Source organism: Branchiostoma floridae, chromosome 11 (genome assembly GCF_000003815.2).
Source record: "Branchiostoma floridae strain S238N-H82 chromosome 11, Bfl_VNyyK, whole genome shotgun sequence".
In the NCBI taxonomy this organism is placed as follows: domain Eukaryota; kingdom Metazoa; phylum Chordata; class Leptocardii; order Amphioxiformes; family Branchiostomatidae; genus Branchiostoma; species Branchiostoma floridae.
Genome location: NC_049989.1, coordinates 2744309 through 2762248, shown reverse-complemented (window position 1 = coordinate 2762248; position 17940 = coordinate 2744309). Strand labels below are relative to the sequence as shown.

General features: G+C 39.2%; 3 protein-coding genes across 4 annotated transcripts in view; 1 reads left to right on the top strand and 2 right to left on the bottom strand.

Moving 5' to 3' along the window:
* Positions 1 to 1633, bottom strand: part of LOC118425572 (serine/threonine-protein kinase TAO1-B-like) — a 32531-nt gene extending 30898 nt beyond the window's left edge. The window contains exon 1 of the mRNA XM_035834505.1: positions 1402 to 1633. The gene's annotated coding sequence lies outside the window, so the exon portion shown is untranslated. The remainder of the gene's footprint in view (positions 1 to 1401) is intronic.
* A 256-nt stretch (positions 1634 to 1889) lies between these two features.
* LOC118425582 (sin3 histone deacetylase corepressor complex component SDS3-like) lies at positions 1890 to 13743 on the top strand. Its single transcript, XM_035834523.1, has 12 exons — positions 1890 to 2170; positions 3423 to 3489; positions 3947 to 4005; positions 4651 to 4742; positions 5236 to 5295; positions 7308 to 7404; positions 7866 to 7961; positions 8559 to 8629; positions 8820 to 8847; positions 9413 to 9503; positions 10783 to 10867; positions 11198 to 13743. Exons 1-12 carry the CDS (start codon positions 2050 to 2052, stop codon positions 11291 to 11293), a joined length of 963 nt encoding a protein of 320 aa, XP_035690416.1. The 5' UTR covers positions 1890 to 2049; the 3' UTR covers positions 11294 to 13743.
* Positions 13015 to 17871, bottom strand: LOC118425584 (hydroxyacyl-thioester dehydratase type 2, mitochondrial-like). Of its 2 annotated transcripts, XR_004832308.1 has the most exons (5): positions 17412 to 17871; positions 15451 to 15533; positions 14985 to 15085; positions 14281 to 14437; positions 13015 to 13963 (listed from the first exon to the last, which is right to left on the bottom strand). XR_004832308.1 is itself a non-coding variant. In XM_035834525.1 (4 exons), exons 1-4 carry the CDS (start codon positions 17681 to 17683, stop codon positions 14363 to 14365), a joined length of 531 nt encoding a protein of 176 aa, XP_035690418.1. In that variant the 5' UTR covers positions 17684 to 17871; the 3' UTR covers positions 13015 to 14362. The 2 variants fall into 2 exon arrangements, 1 of the variants encoding a protein (XP_035690418.1); XM_035834525.1 differs by having other exon boundaries at positions 13015 to 14437.
* Positions 17872 to 17940: the final 69 nt, after the last annotated feature.

Here is a 17940-nt window from a genome sequence, read left to right as displayed (position 1 = left end):
CCACAAACAACTTCTAAACCATATCCGTATCATCGATTCATATTTATCATACAAACAGTCTATTAATTATGTCTTTGATGTTTTTCTAAAATCAAAATGGCTATATAGTTTTAGTCACGCATTCCTGTACATTTCATAATATAGTAGCCTGTATTGAGCTCAAATTCCATCACATCAAAGGACTTTTTAACAAACCAACATCAGTCATTCAATGTTTCACTGACAAGCACTGCACTAAACAAATATTAAATCTCGAATTTGAAAAAAGATGTTGAAGGAAACTATTCAATTTAGTAAACATATTTCAAAATAAATGTATCAAATCTACCACAACATGGCTACGACCAGTGGTTTCGATGATATTGAAAAACATCTGTCGAAATTGTGAAAGGAGCTGAAACTGTATTTGCATAAGCCCGTATCTCAGGGTCAATGCCAAAATTAACTATAACCAAATCCTCCAAGGCCTCTCCTGTCAATGGAAGGTCATGATCAGCGACCTTTCCGAGATTGAGACGTATGTATCTCAACTTAACGGGGAAATACCACCATGACTCATCCACGAAGAAGTCTCTTACCAGGTCCACCAATTTACTATTACATGCTGACAAGTAGATTATATTAATGAAGGCGTGGTCTTCACCTTGACCTGTACCACAACATTCCGCTACGTTGACACCGAGTGTTGCAAATGAAGAAAAACGCGGCGGGGTGCGCCCGCGACCTTCTATCTGCAGTCCCAGTCAGGTGACATCAGACCCCCAGACCATGATAAGATATAGGGTTTGTATGTCCAACACATGGACGGTACCCTTCTTCTGGGTACACACATGTGAACAACAAAGCTCTAGCAACGCCCTAGTTGCCTGACTGGGGTTCCCCCTGCCTAGATCACGGAAAACTCACATCTTCTGAAGGGCTGAGATCAAGCTGATCAGACCTATCCTAGGTGCAGCAGTGTCTGAGGAATGATTGTACAAGGCAGAGTTGGTTTGGCCTGCCCTACGGAAATCAGGAAACGCTAAGCAAGCTTTCCCGAAACATGCACACGGTCCATATGATGACATCACGCCCTAACCCCGCCGCTTGCCCCTGCGGCTGTCCCCAAGCTCAGCCAACCCCCTAAAAACTCCCCATCCCACGCTCGATTCCCACTCGTAACGCCGCCAACAACACCGGAGAATTCAGCGCCCTCCCAGATCACAAACTTACATATGGGTGGGGATTTCTCTTTTTTTACCAGCGCTCACAGCTTGAGTTTTATGCAAGAAGGGTGGACGACGACTCATTTCTTTGACGGATGTTCCAAGCATGATAATGAGAGTAGAAATTCGGCATACTGTGCCGAAACGGGTGGTATTCTACAGGAATCACCGATCTAGAGGTAGGAAAGTTACCTACGGTGCTGGTTGTGGGGTTAAATTGGCTGGTTGTGCTGCAGAATCCGTCCTGTCCAGGCTGGCCACTACTCCTCCCAAATTTTTCCAAATTTACACGTTCAAGATGGCGGCCTCTTGCTCATGCGCAGACGTCTTTGGGCGCAATTGGTGAAATCTTGACAAATGTGTGCGTTTTTATGACCTTCCGTGTAGAGCAAACATCTCGAAACACTCATGTCTGCACATATTTCAACCAAAATCTCATGTTTTTAGGCAGGATAACGAACTGTGAGCTCGTGTCCAGTACGGCAAAGTCTCGTAAAGTCTCAGACAAAAGTTCCGTGAGCCGCCGAGACCGGAAACCTGGACGAGACCAAATTCTAAAATTGCATGGGGATCACAGTTAAGTTAATGATCATACATTCACATATAAATTTACCATTTTGTCCCATTTTTGTATAATTGAATTATTTACGTTTATAGTGAGATTCAAAAACTGAGCATTAAACTCTATATGTTAAGATATTATTCAAATTTTGATGTGATTTGATGAACTTCAATATTATCTGTAAACATCGCACACCCTATTTTGAAAATGCAAGGCACCTAATGACTTCCGCTGTGGCGATTTCTGGGCATTTCGTTTTTTGTTTCGATTATATTTGAGACGATGGCGGCATCTCTGCCCCACTACGGCGAGGATTCCCGGTCGTTTCACGACGGATTTAGCGACGATTCGAGCACGATAGACGGCGACGAGGACAGGGAGTTCGACAACGAGTCCGACGAAGGTAGGACGTGGGGAAGTTCTCGGGGGTAAGGCCGTAGGGCCACCGAGAATTTTGGGGGCGGGTTGGCGCCCTGTGTGCTGCCATGCACACGCGCCCTTGTACCTCCGCTCTGTGTTTACAGAAATTTTACCAATTTCTCGCCTTTGTTACCTTAGATACAGCCGCCATTTACGTCCCTGTGTCGTGGATAGTAAATTTTTGTTACCTGTGGACCAAAACTCGTAGAAAACGCGTCTACATAGACAGAGGGTTGCCAGTTCTTGTTCCAAAATCATATGGCCCTGTATCAAAACAAGAGATCCGCACCACATAGATTTTCAGCTGTAGAATTCAGCACCTGTCCTCCAGAAGTTACGATCCGCGGTGTGTTTGTCTGACAAAGATACGTAGATCATACCTGTACCTTCACATTGTTATGTATTTGTCCAGAAACATGGGACAATAGGACAAACAAATTACCAGAACCCTTTTGATTCGTGTGATACCTCCGGTATTGTTGAGTGGGAGTCTGGAATAACTAATTTTTAGTGTGCTTCTTTATGATCATTTTCACTACCTTTAAGACTTAACGTTAAACATAATTTACCAAAGGTGAGAAACGTGTGTTTTATGATTATGTAATCAAATGCATAGAAGTTATTAGTACATGATATTTCGGATATGTCATAATTTGCCAGATTCAGATACATGTATATCACGACTGTCATCAAGCAAGAATTGTCACAAGAGCAATTCAAATGTCTGAATCCGGTGTTTGAAATTTGACAGCAGGACACTCTGGTTACGGGAAGTGCATTTGAACTATTGAATGGAAGCCTGTGCAATACTACTGTATTACTAATACTAGTCAAATGTCTCAGAATTAGTCAACAAAATACAAAACATGTATCTTATTGTGTCCATGCTGCTTTCTTTATGACAAACAATTACTTTTCAATCATAATATTATTTATGCACTTGTATTTAGCTGTGAATGCAATTACAAACTGCTTGCTTCCATGAAACCAAGCAAAAGAGGCCATATACACCTGGACATGTTTTAAGCTTGGTGGATACAAGAACTGTTTATAAGTCGAGCCTTCACCTTTGACCTTGCCGCATGCATACTTAAGTTGAAATCATGAACTTAAAATCTCAGTTACTATCCTACTAAGTCTACTATGAAACTTGTTGGTTTGAACGTCAATGTCATGATGAGATGATGTCAAAACATGTGAAGATGGACACGAGTAAGATGTTTCCTATTGCACAGATACGGAAGATGCCAGCGAGACAGATCAGGTCAAGAGGGAAGAGCAGCACACAGAGATGAAAGAACAGTGAGTAAAATTCTGTAAATACACAACACAGTGCTGAAATCCTTTTTCCCAGGTGGCAACCTGAGCCAGGTTGCAGCATCAACGTTTTAGGTTGCCCCACTTCCGACTCATTACTTTCTTCAAATCAGCTACTTGTCTTTTCTTCCCAGTTACATGTAACTACTCATTTTTTTTTGTCATCAAAAGATAGATACAAAAACTTATGCACATAGATGAGGGAAAAGAGCTGTTCCAACTGCAAAATTTCAAGTTGTGCACTGTGCTATCTGGGTTGAAAATTAAGTTGCGCTTAACAGAATGTGGTTACAAGTAGGTATATGGAAAACAGCAACAGCTGCCAAAGATGAAAATCTTGTCATACTCGGAGTAATCATCAATGTTTGGAGAAATGTTCAAAGAATTTTAATATTTCTCTGGTTTCTTGTGCATTGAAGTGTTGTGTTCTGATTTTTTTCAGGGTTTACAAGGAAAAACTGGCACACTTGAAGAAACAACTGGAGGAGCTCAACCAGCATGGTACATAATGTTGTTATAATATTAATGCTAACTTAAGTTCTATGGGTATGATTATAAATCAGTTAGCTGGAGATTTGCCACTCATGTAACACAATTTTTTTGTCAGGGATGGCAAAATGCACATTGAGATTCAAGTTTTAAAAGTTTTCAAAAGACCTTGTTTATACAAGTGCGTGAATAGCAGAATTGCATATCTGGGAGCTTTAAGTTAAAACTATTCAGTATTCTGGATCCAAGTCAGTCGTGAAGTGGTTGTTGTGCTGAATAACCTTTAAGAGTACAGCCTATTTTTCTACACTTCTCACTGCTGTTTTGATAGTAACCTATATGCTGTAAGCCTGTAACCTTAGTTTAAGAGTCAGGATGTTGTTTTTGCCTGATCCTTTGGAGGTCAGCAATCAGACCTGAGCAACATCCCCCAATGCTCAACCCTTGCAAGACGAGGAACAGCAGACCCTAAACCGGATAGAGAGAGAGAGAGTCGCTTACCATGATACATCATGGCTTGTAGCTTGAAAAGAGTGTTACAGAGCCTATAGAGACATGGCTAACACTAAGTAACAGGAGCAAGGCATATTCTAGATAAGACCTTTTGAAAACAAGGTTAAATCTTCGAGCTTATGCCACATTTTGTTGTTTTGTTAGCATCGCATCCTGAGTACATGCGGAGGTTAAAGAGACTGGAAAACCAGAACAAGGAGAGAACTTGGATGGCAGAAATCATCCAACAGTTTGAAGTAAGTAGATGGCAAACTGTAAATGCAGAAATGTTCGCGGTGGTTTTATGTTTGCGGTTTTCGCAGTGACGACTTCACCGCGAACTTAAAACCCCAGCGAACATGAGACTGCAGTCTATGGGGCTATCGCGAACTTGAAACTACCGCAAACACTCCATTTTCCCGCAACCACAAAAGTAAATACCCGCAAAATAAATGTCTTTACAGTTTTCTTTACTACTAGCTTATCATTCATTACATGATATAGTATAGGAGGAAAAAGCATAGACGGTGTAAAGTTATAACCACTCAATGCATTACTCATCCAACTGTTTTACTAGCAGGGTTTAAGAATCTTAAGAAATGTTTAGATAATTTTTTTTTATCAGGCATTGTTCAGTTTCTTGTGTTCGTTTGAATAATGACAGCAACTTAGATAAATTGAAAAGCCAAGATTTGCTTATTAATCAACCTGTCTTTCCTGTTAATGTGTTATTCCATTTTACTGCTACAGATAGAGACAGTTGAGAAGCAGTACATCAAGGAGAAGAAAGATGCTGTCAGAGAATTTGATGTGAGTTTCTCTTCTTTATACTTGCAGCATAACTTATGGAAACATGATAAAGACTTAAGTCATATACAGTAGAAGTCGCTTATTAGGGAAGGCCATTTGCCAGCTAAATTTTCCCGTCTAACCGGCGTTCCCGATTAAAAGATGTTGCTCGAAATGACCCGAGTGGGATGGGGGAGGGGGGCATCGGTGAACGCATCGCACGCATTGACACAAAGAATACAACACAATCATTTCTACCACAAATAATCAAGTCCATAATTTCATTAAACTCCACAAATATACTTATTAGCCACTTTCAGCTTCAAATTTATCTTTTATCGGTACTTGTGATATAATTTGTTATCACATTTTAGTGTCGAAGAACGAATCGCGATGCATCAAAAGATCTGTTACGTTTCGTCTATACCGTATATTCTCGAATAAAGTACGCACTTTTTTAACTTTTCAAAATTGAAAAGGTGCTACAAGTTGTTGCCAAAGTTGGGGTGCGTACTTTATTTGAGGTTACTGCACAGATAAATGGTAAGAAAAGCCTAAAATAAAGCAAGGTGGAGCTACACTTCTAGTAATGTTTCAAAACATACACATTGTTGTTGTCTTGAAGTTGTCTAAACATGAAACAAAGAAATTGTCTTAACATGATTTACATATTAACAGTGGCATTTGCATACAATCCTTTTGAGTTAGTGACTTTGACTTGTACAACTGGTTTTGCCTGATTTCTTCTACCAGTTCTCAGTGATTTTTATAATTTGCAGCAGGCAATTCACAAGTTTATAGAGACAATGACAGTGTAAACCCAGGTTATTTTATGCAAAATGACCTGGGGAAAACATCATAAATTCGAATTTATTTAGTTAAAGGTCTGTTCAAAACTGGTGGAGAAGGGGTGCGTACTTTATTTGAGTTTTTCCATTTTACCTTTCAGTCCCAAAGATCTGTCTAAGACTTGTCCAAAAGCAGGGGTGCGTACTTTAATTGGGGTGCGTACTTTATTCGAGAATATACGGTAGTATCGGCTTGAAGAAAACAAAGAAATTAACACTGCTAAAACACGTTAAGCTACCGAAAAAAAACGAGGTACATATGCAAACGTATTCTAAATTTGCCAAATGAACAATTGTTTTGATTAATAGAGGACTGATAAAGGGTACAGTGCACGCGCTTACTACGTAAGATTTGTCGACATGTGATACACAGACGAAAAACATCGCTACGTTGTAGGACGAAAACGCTCTTGGTTTTCAGACAAACTTTATGTACTAGGCGAAAATACTCATGACTAACGCATAAATAAACTGTTAATCTTCATATCTACAAATTTTCCAGTTACGATGTCCACAGATTACACTGAAATTTTGCCACAGTCGACAGCGTCATTTTCAAAACATTTCCATCACGAAAACAAAGATGGCGGACGCGGCGTCATGTGTAGTATCCCATGATTCCCTGCGGTATCCGCCGGGCCGCGCGCTAGCGACGTAAATTGAATAGAAATCGCGGCCTTTTCGGACTCAAAACAGACAGTTTTTATACTTTTGGCGATCTGATATCTTTATACGGGAAAATTTTGGTTCATTCCTGCTGATTCTGGTGATTTGTTTGGCATATTTCGGGGTTGTAACTTGAATTTTTTTCCCGATTAGCCGATTTGGGCTTTGCAAATATGGGGTGCTGTAAACAATAGCGCCAATGGGAAATGGTTTTGGATTTCAAAATTCTTTGCAACTAACCGATTTTTGCGACTAAGCGTATTGCAAATAGCTGGCTTCCACTGTAGTATACTTTAACCTCTAACTTTTAGTCAACAAGGATGCTTATACAGTGTACTGTGCTAAGGGTGTGAAACTTAGTCAATAACTGAATAAGAACACTTTTAACCATATAGGAAGAGTTTATTCATGCATGTTGTACATTTCTTTTTTTTCAATTACACAATATCAAGTTTATATGCAATTAGGACATATATATTTATGTTGCATTGATATTTTTTTTTTCCTTTATCTCCTCAGGAAGAGAAGATAAAACTGAAGGAAAGCCTGATTCAGGAGCTGGAGGAGAGAAAAAGAATGATTGAGAGTGAGAGGAATACTATGGAACTGACTGGAGGTACAAATGCATACTTCTTCTTGTCTTAAGACATATGTGGTACTAAAGAATGTCAACGGATATTGGAGATTTCTTTTTCGCAACTAGAATGTGTCTTACCTGCTGACGTTTCGATGTCTGTTAGACATCTTCCTCAGAGCTTCTAACTGAAGTTCTACTTCTTGCTGCTATATGTAGCCAATTTAGGCAGCAAGAACACAATCCCAAATGTGGCTAATTTTGTCACGGGTCATCACTGGGATGACTTTTCTATCCAGACTGGCTCTAAAGAATATCATGAAAATGATTTTCACTTATCTAACATGTAAGGATTAATGATTCACATATTAATGTGTCTTTGTCTAACACTTTTAGAGTTGATATGATTATGAAAGGGGAAAATAATGTGAAAAGAACAGTCTGATCACCCCTCTTGAGAGTTTGCAATGGAACATTCCTGATTGGATTATGGTTGATTTCAGATTCTACAGAGGTCAAACCAGTGCTGACCAGAAAGCTGAGGAGAAGACCCAACGAGCCCCTGCCCATCCCTGACAAGAGAAGGAAACCCTCTCCTGATATCCTTTCAAGTTTATGCACCATTTACTGTAAATTTGTTTATTATTGCAGGGATTTAATTTCATGACACACATGAACAGCCATTTTTTTTGCAGTGTGTTTTGTTCCCATTCAAAACTTTATTCACAGAATGATGATTTTGCACTTGAGAAATTCCACAAAAAGTGCGACAATGAACCCACCCAAAATTTCAAGATTCACACTATTCCCTATATTGCCTAGCAATGTGTCAGTTCTTTTGCACACATTAAAAGACATGTTTAGCCCAAGTAGTAATAGTCCACTGTGTTCTGGTGCTGCTGTCATCCAAACACAAAGAAAAGTCAATTTCTGGATACTGGAGTTTTTACCTTAGGCAAGAAGGTTATGTTTTCAGGTGCTTTTGTCTGGTTGTGGATAGCATGACTCGAAAAGTCATGGATGGATCTTGATGATATTTGGTACATTGGTAAGGGTTCATCAAAGAAAGAAACAATTAATTAGATTTTTGGCCCACAAAGTGACTTTCTATGGCACTGCAGCAAAAGCTCCAGTTTTGATATCTTTTTAATCAGTTGTTTTCTTGATATAGTAAGTTTCCTTAACAGTTGCCTCACTAGGTGCTCCGCAGCTGAACTTGTTGTTGTCTGACGATGACGTGCTGGAAGACCTCAGGATTGTCAACAAAGTTAGTAAAAAAATTGTTTTCTCAACAGCTTGTTTTCCTACGATAGATTGCAATTTATGATCACGAGAATCATAGCTGATGTTGCTTATGTGTTAATAAGTTTAGGTATGATATAATTCAATGATATTAATAGCATTATGGTACTAGCTATAACGGTTCTAACATCACCTACTTCCTGTTATTTCTCCAGGGGAAAGTCTCATCAAAGAAATCAATACGTAAGTTGGAATTGTTTTCCTTACCAAATATTGATTTAAAGATTTCTGCTTGACCCCTTGTATAGAGATTTCAGTGTTATAGTGTTGCCAGGTCATCGGCTTAGCTTTGCTAGTGAAGATTTTAAAAGTACTAGGAAGATTACTTGTAGTATCTGAAGATGACTTGCCAAGATTGCAAGTTGTTATGATTTCTGGAGAATGTAGTATCGTAGATAGTTGTTTGGGAATTCATTAGACCAGCTTAACACTGTGGGGGAAAAGGAGTCTAAAAGCAAGCCTTAAAGACCTTTCTGGCCAGAATAGTTCTGAAGACAACCAAAGTATGCTTGATCACTGTGCTATGTTCTGAAAACAGCAAGTCATTGAGGTACAGTGCAATATAGCAGTAGATTTTTAGTGAATATATGCCCGACTTTTGTGATTTTGAAATTTGACTACCTTCAAGCGATCAATATATTCAGCTAACGGTCAATGATAGTTTGACATCTGCTTAAGGAAGGGTATTTTGGTACTTAAGTGTATGAATGAGAGTTCTAATCTGTTGTGGTTTCGTTCGCATCTCCAGACCTCAGTCCTCCAGTTAGCCCCCCCTCCCCACCAGTCAACAGCTTTGATGCACGGATTGAGGAAGGCAGACTCTTCTATGACAAGAAATGGTAGGCTGGCCAGTCCTTGTAGTTTAATGATCTCTACGTCTTTTAGGCATAGAGTTTAGAAATGTTGATAACAGGCCATCTCATGCCAAGTTGAAAACCTCCAAAACCTCATTACAAATTTGCAACTCTCAGGCTAAGTCAATCTAAAGGAAGCTGTAAAATATCCTAAGTGTGGTACAGTGAAACCTGTCCGAGCAACCACCTGGCGCAGGCAACCACCTGCCATCAGAGGACACATTGAAACAGTCCCGTCCATTTTTACATAGTTAAGACCCCCTCCCAAGCAACCACCTGTCTTCCCCAACCGGCAACCACTTTTTTTACAGTCCCAAAAGGACAGTCAACCTGCCCCAACCAACCAAAATTGATTGACAGCAGCTAGCAGCCATTTTATATGAAGAATTATGTACTAGGCACAGTTACCCTGGACTTCTTTTCTTTATGTAAGGGAATATCAGTCAAGCATATTGACAATGTGCACCGTGCAAAATGATTATCAGTGAGAATTTTGACATACTGGTAGAGAGATTGAAAGCACTTGTTTGGGCTGTTCAAGGAAACAGACAACTACAAAACAAACCATGTTTGATTGTTAGACAAACCCAGCTCTGATTGTTAAACAATGGTTTCTTGAAATTTGTTTACATAACAGCATGGGGATTGAAAACTGTGCATCTCTTGTAGATATGTTTCCTGAGAACTAACTGAAAGGTGTATATCATGCGAACCGTATCATTTATTATTTTTGTTCGCCAACTGACCAACTTGTCGGGAGCAACCACCTGTCCTCGGCAACCATTTTTGCTCGGTCCCTTGAGTGGTTGCTCAGGACAGGTTTGACTGTAGTTCAATGACAGAGTTAGTTCACAGTTTGCACTGTGGATAATATGTCAATATTCAAGACACCCCCACCCCGGGACAAAAAACAAAACACATCTAGACATGTGAAGACAAGAATTGTTAACAAGTTAGTGGCCTTTACCTTTTACATATTACCTTTTACATATTATGATTAGTGAACAGTCTAAGGACTGAATTTGAGCTGTTATTTTTGATAGTATAGTGTAGATGCACATAATGTTTACCTGGCCTTTATCCCTCTTTACTCAGGGAGATAATAACACGCATATACGTACACAGAACAATGTGTATTGACTTCGGTCCCTACCTCCAGACTACGATTTCTCCACGCAGGCATACTAGTGGTGGGAGGTCTAAAACATTATTTATGACTGTGTACAAGAATTGTAAAATTTGTGGTGTGTTTCCTGTCTTGTAGGTACCACAGAGGCCAGACAGTGTACGTGGAGTCTAAAGAGAACGGGAAAACCAGCGGCACAATCAGCTCAGTCGGACAGAACGAGGTGAGAACCTTGACTTTCAAAATGGCTGTCAGTGTTTGAGCTGCTCATCCAAGGAGAAAGGCGGTAGAATCAGAGAGTTGGGCTCCACCTTCTGATACCGGACACTGGACAGTGCTAGTTGATGACCACTTGACCTGTGGCCTCTAGGCAGCAGGAGCTGTACTTTTATCATTTTTAGATTCAATAGCTTTCAAAGAATAATTCTTCAGTGACTCTTGAAAACACGTAAGACACATACCTCCAAATTTTCTTGATTGAAGAATCATTCTATTAACTTACTCAAACGTGACTGATGAACCTCTTCAACGATACCTTGTTTTGATTCTCCAGGTTTGGGTGAGAAGATTGTCAGACAACTCCAAGTTCCGAGTCTATGTCAGCCAACTGCAGAAAGGAAAATACTCCATCCGCAAGAGAGCAACATAGCCTGGGATTTTTTCATCAACCAGCATAATTATTTTTGGTACCACTATTTGCAACAATCCACCCTCAAGCTGTTCAAAAAAGCCCTAGTTTCCCCCACGGAAAAGAAATGGAACAATCCAATGCAATTCTGTCTTAACAGTGTTACAAATGTGTTTGTCAAATTGGCAGATATTGCAGATATGGATTGCTTTGTTGGTGAATAGGGGAACTTTTTGGACTGTTTGAGGTATTCTGGATTGTGAACTGTTTCCTATGAGATAGAGCCAGCATTATAACATAATGTTTCTATCAGCATGTTTTCTGCACACTTCTCAGTTACTGACAAGACCAGTTCAGTCTAGCATGTTGAATTGTTAAGTAGCTTCCAGAGTTATGTTTTCCATTTACTCCAGAACAGCATATTTCTACTTCAGCCATATGTCTCAGGTTCGGTAACAGTGGATTCATCTCATTCCAAAGAATTAAAATAACATGGCAAAGAAAGAACTTAGGGATGCAAAATATGGTTAGAAATAAAATTATTCAACCCCTTTTAACTTTTCAGTGTTCTTGTTACATGAAAAGTGGTTCTTCTTTGAACTATTGATGCAAATTAGAAACATTGATAATTACACAAAAGCTCTGTGAAATTCATTGTTCAAAGGTACTCTACTCATGCTTGTACAAAAGATGCCTTGTCCAGAAGTATTTATTCATACTCTTTTTTTGAGTTTGCAGTCATAGTTTTGCAAATAAGATCAAGCTGCATTTGCTCAGTTAACTCAGTTTTTTTAAAGAAATGGTTCAAATTCCATTATACTGTAATTTCATTTTGAGAAAAACATCAAATATTTTAGGGATATAAATGATATTTAGGGAATTAATAATTTTGTTTATTGTACATTTGCAAGTGCAAGGAATGCAGTTCTTTTGCAATGACTTCTGGTCTTAGTAAGTTATGGAAAAGAATGCACCGTAGATGTGTGTGTTGACTTTTCAAGTATTCTCTTTCCCATGCATATGCTAGATGACTTCTGCCTGTGTACATTTTTTTTCCTGTAGATAAACTGAATACATGTAATAGACGTACAATAGTATTAGTTCCTTAACTGTGAAGTAAACTCTTGTGCTGGCTCTTCTCTGTGGAAACTCCATGAGACAAAGGACTCAAAGATGTCCATACCTCAAGAGTAGTTTTATTTGTACATAGCGGAAGATTTATACAATGAATTTGTACATTCTTTGATTAGATAGTTTTTCCTGACATTCCAAGGAGAGAATATATTGTGTGTCCATCTGAGTTTATTGTTACGGACCTTTCAGTGTCAGGTTTCATAGCACCATTTTTTATTGTACAAGGTGCTACAAAAGTGCTACAGTCCCCCTGCCGTAGCATTGTCATGTATCAGATTCAAACAAAAGTACTCTCTACCCCAGAAAGGTAGCATTTCTTCACAACATTTTTTTTCTTGGTGGAATACTGTAAAATAAGCAGAAATTTCTACAGTCAAGTCGACACTGAATATTGTCCTGTTTGCTATGCATGTAACTTAACCGGTACTTCAAGTGCCACATTTGTACATGTTTAACCAGGCCAGCAAGATCTGAAATGTACCAATGGATCGTATGTTAGAAACAACATTTTGGTGCAGAAAATGCTGAACAGATCAGCTATTATTGGTATTTGAAAGAAGTGTTACTTTATGAACCGGATTTTTCTTGCCACCATCATTTTCATTTTCCTGAAAAAAAGTTCAATTGTATTGTTTCTTCAAAACCCTTTCCTTAAAAGTGAAATATGTCAAAGAGAGATGAACTTGGCACTACATCACAACCACACTATTTTTCTGGGTCCTAAATGAAATTTTTGCATGGTAACCCACCTTTCAGACTGTATAGATATACCAGTGTATGTATGTATGTACGAAATACATGAAGAGGTCTTTTTGTATCAGCAAGATTTTATTGTTGATTCAGAGGATGTGCCAAGCACAGTTGGCTTACAGATACCAATGTTTTCCTTGTTAACCACAATAATTTTTTCTGGTCACATTTTATCTTTGCTGTTCAAAAAAATCTGACAAATCTGCAGGTTGACTTCAGAAAAACTTACTTTGATTTTCTTAGGGCTAAGTTCTACTGGTAAGGCTTAGGCCCTATTTCCAAACCGGGGCCCGTCCGGAATGTTTTAAGAAACGAAAAATTAAAATGTATACCTAAAGATATACACAAATTATGCCCATGAATCTTATTTTTTTTATTTTGATGTATTTTATATCATACTTTTTGTTCCCGAAAGCTGTCCGGTCAGGCCCTAGTATAGAAATGTGACTTAGGCCTAAACTTGCTAGGTAGATAACAAAGCAACAAAGTGTTGCATACTTGAAGTTTGTATATGTAACCAACCATCTACAAAGTCTTGCTATTGTAAATTACTGCTAGTGTCTGTTTTCCTGTCTATTGTGTCTTCCTGCAATAAATTAACGACAACAATTTGTCTCTCTGATACCATTTCATCAACATCACAAGGTAGTTGCTACTCAGAGACCAGTGGCCATGTGGTAGGGATTGTTGACTCGGAACCTAGAGCACAGAGTTTGAATCCTTGACAGGTCCTTATGTTGCGGTCTTAGAATAGGCACCAATTTCGTCAGTCGACTCTGATAGGCTGGTCCTGTGTTTCAGGAGGTCCTGTGTTTGAGGACAGTCACACCTCAAGCATGTTACAAAAATTATGTGTTTTGCCATGAGGCAGTTCACTGGGTATGCAATAGAAACAAGGTACAATTTAAAGAAGGTAGCAAGTGTTGCTAGTCTGCTAAAGGGTGTACATGTGTCTACATCAAGCTACAGATTACAAAGTCTCCCACTCAAGGCAAAATGATCTATTTCTGACTTAAGTGAAAGAACCAACATAACTTCCTGAGGCTGAAGTGCATGTACATTAAATTCAGTCAAACCCCAATTTTCCACTAATGCCTGCCTTCTATTATGGCAGAAGATGATACCTTTAGTTTCATCTGTTTGAATGTATCTCCAGAGCATGTACAGGACCATATCTGTAAGGAATCTTGTAGGAATGATGGGACATCAGCTGGTTTTGTCTGTAGTTGGTTTATTCTCATCCTTGGGGACCATCAGGTACACTTTGCCTGACATTACCACCTGTGGAAAGAAATGAAATGTGTCACAATTGATAATGACCATGCTGACACATGATTATGGAAGGCCATAGCTCTCACCATAGGCTTGGAAACTGTGATCTTCATTAGGTATCCTGCATAGTTCTGCAGTTGGTAACCTTGCTTCTGGAACAAGAGGTCATGAGTTTGAATCCCAGCTGTTGTCTCTTATACAAGTTTCATGCTATCTACTCAAATACATGTAGGTCCCACTGCCTAGGATGGGACTTAAAGCCAGGGTCCACCGTTCATTGTACTTGTTGATAAGGGCTAGGGGAATTTCGCGGTTGCAATGAACTTGTAAATACTGTGCATAGTTTAGTGTGTGTCTTCCATGTGACAACTAGTGGAAGATTAGCTCTTTGGTGAGTTTGTCTAGTTTGATGATCACTTTTATTTTCATAGATTCTATTACACCACCCAGAGAGAACCCTTAAAAGTTACAGTATGCAGAAGGAAGGTAGGTGCATTCAAAAACAATGTTCACAACCAAATCATACTGTGTAATACAGGTTTTCATATGCTCTGACCTTAGTGGTGCCTGTAGCTGTACATATGGTTGAACACACCACCACACTCTTCCTTATGTCCAGGATCTCCACTGCTGCTGTTACAGACTCATTCACATACACTGCAGAGGAGCATAAGTGATTTAGATTTCACCATTTGTATATGTTTTAGTACAGCATCCATGTATCATTCATTACAGCATCCATGAATATAATTTTTGCAACACTTTCCTAAGCACATGCTTCTTGCTTCCAAAGATCATTTAGTCCCATAAGGGCAATTACCAACTGAATGGAGAGGCCCTGCATGCTGTTGTCCATAAGGCATAGGCAGCCTATTTTGATTGTCAGAACCCCCCATACAGACCCTTAATGGAAAGTAAAGTGTTTCTCTTACTTCTCAATTGATTTTGTTATTGTTACTCCATGTGTGGAGAGTGCAAAACAGAAAATACATGTAAGTAGGTAACAGATGTTAGAAACGTACATGGAGCAGGAAACTTGATGTCCTGAGACACGAATATTGCACCTGGCCCTGGAAGTTTGGTCCCCAGTACAGCTGATATCAACCTGAGAAAACCACATTAATGTCAGTGCTGAGAAGACTATCAAACTGTCTGCATTCCATTTTAGAAATATCAAGTAATGTTAAAAGTAAACTTGAAACCAAATGTCCCCATAGAAAAATAACCAACCCTGAATATAACTATATTCCTTTAAGCAATCAACTTTCAGTTCATGAAATAAACTAGTTAAACCTCCTTTGAAGACTTCTAGAAGCACCGGTATTATCTGAGGAAGAAGCGCTGCATCACGATTTTCAACATGGGAAAGGTTCTCTAATGCCGGGGGACAGTTGCAAGAGTTGATGATCCTACGCCATTTCCTGCATTTTTAGGGGTTCTATCTGGCATTTGACCTTGTGTGTATGTTTAAACTTTAATACGGGTTACGAAGAATTTCTTGGTAAAGCTTAACAGTGAATTCGGGATAACAAATAACGATTAACGTTGAATTAAAACAACCATTAACGCTTCACGAAGAATATACCGATAACGCTTAACGTTGAATTAGAGCGGGTCAGTAACGATTAACGGTGAATTAAAATGGCTCGTAACGCTTAACGGAAAAAGGCATGCAGACCCTCCTACAAGTCTGCCAAGGAGGCTGGAAGAAATCTAGTAAAGACACACGCCTTTAAGTACAACAAATCTTCATACAGGTAGAAACTTTAGAATACATGTATCTATGCCTGATGTAATGTTACTGTAAAACATTATACACGATTTCCTGCAAGATTTCATTCAGATCTGATCAAAAGTTTTAAGCTCTTCAGTCATTGTGTCATGACCGAAAGAGTAAATTCTTCAAATCCTAAGATTAACACAACGCTGTGGCTATTGACACACTCAGTCAGTGTGCCAATAGCCAAACAGGCTATTGACACACCGAGATGCCAGTCAGCCAATCAGAGCTTGTAACATGCCTTTCCGGCAATATTTTACACAAGCAATAGTTGATTAGACATTGTTCGGAAGATTAGACATTGGAATCTTTGAATCTTGGAATGAACGGACGTATTCAAGTTATGCCCTACATCTAGATGCCTAATAATACCGCCGTCATCGTGTATGAACGACTTGGCGTAATGGGTAAAGCGTTGACCCGGCAATTCATGATACCAGCTCCGACCCGGTTCGAGTCCGCGCCGGGGTTTTTTTAACTTTTTTTTTTTTCAATTTTTCTTGTCCCTTTTTAAACATCCATTTGATATAAGAATATTTTATATATAAACAACTTTTAAAGTTTCTGTTAACAATATAAACCAAAAATAACACTGACCACAAAACATGTCATAATTTTCGGCCGTGTGGTTCCGGCGCTATCGGCAGCGACTCGGAAGAATATTTCTTTCACATTAAAATTAATGGAGGTAAAACAACAACTATAACTTCGCTTCCTTAGTGATATAAGTTTTGAGGCCGAAAATTCTCCAATATGGCAGGAATTCGTCGGTAAACACAGCTGAAAACGTGTTCCTAACCGATCCAACATGGCTGCCATGATCACATATGCGGTGACAGTAAAACTAGCACCCTATATGATAGCAGATTCCGATGTTTAAAATTGTGCCGTAAACACGTGAAAAAGATCGTATTTTGGGTTGATAATGAACACATGATGCCATTTGTATTTTTCAGAGTGTTGATTGTCAAATATAATCGTAAGATTTCCTCATTTTAGTGGTTTCTATCACTGGGTGTGTCAATAGCCTAACAGGCTATCGACACACTCAGTGTGCCAATAGCCTAAACAGGCTATCGACACACTCAGTGTGTCAATAGCCTGTTAGGCTATCGACACACTCAGTGTGTCAATAGCCTCGCTCTTAACACAAAACACCCCGTTTTGTCAAAAAAAAAAAACTGAGTGATTGGTAAACATCACCCGTTGATGAGAACACCATGGACGATGCAGCGCCCAAAGCGGGTTGTTTTTGCGTATTCCTCGTCCAGATGAAGCGGGTTCTTATCCCCACACAGCGACGAGAAAGTCAAAACGTCGTCTGCAGTGAAAGTCTTCGTCAGTTCCGCAGAATCGCCAGTCTTAAAATGGTACGCCCTGCAGGCAACGATGCTTCGAATGGCCTTGGAATGTTTTGCTGTTAACGATCTGTATAAAAGACTGAACATTGTCCGTAGGGGCGACGACAGGAACATAGACTACGGTAAAAATGCTAGCTTCGGACGGCAACAGCAAGCTCCAAATTTTCCCGCGGCGCCATGTTGGGGTGAAAGGTCATATAGTCGATTTTGGAAAGCCCATTTATTCTAAAGGGGTTTATGCAAAGCAAATGACATGTGAAATATCAAGAATTACTTATTGTGTCTACAAATTTCTACAAATTACTAAAAAGCAAGCTGATGATTAAAATATGGTCTTATTTTTTCTTTCTATCTAATGGTAAATATTTCAT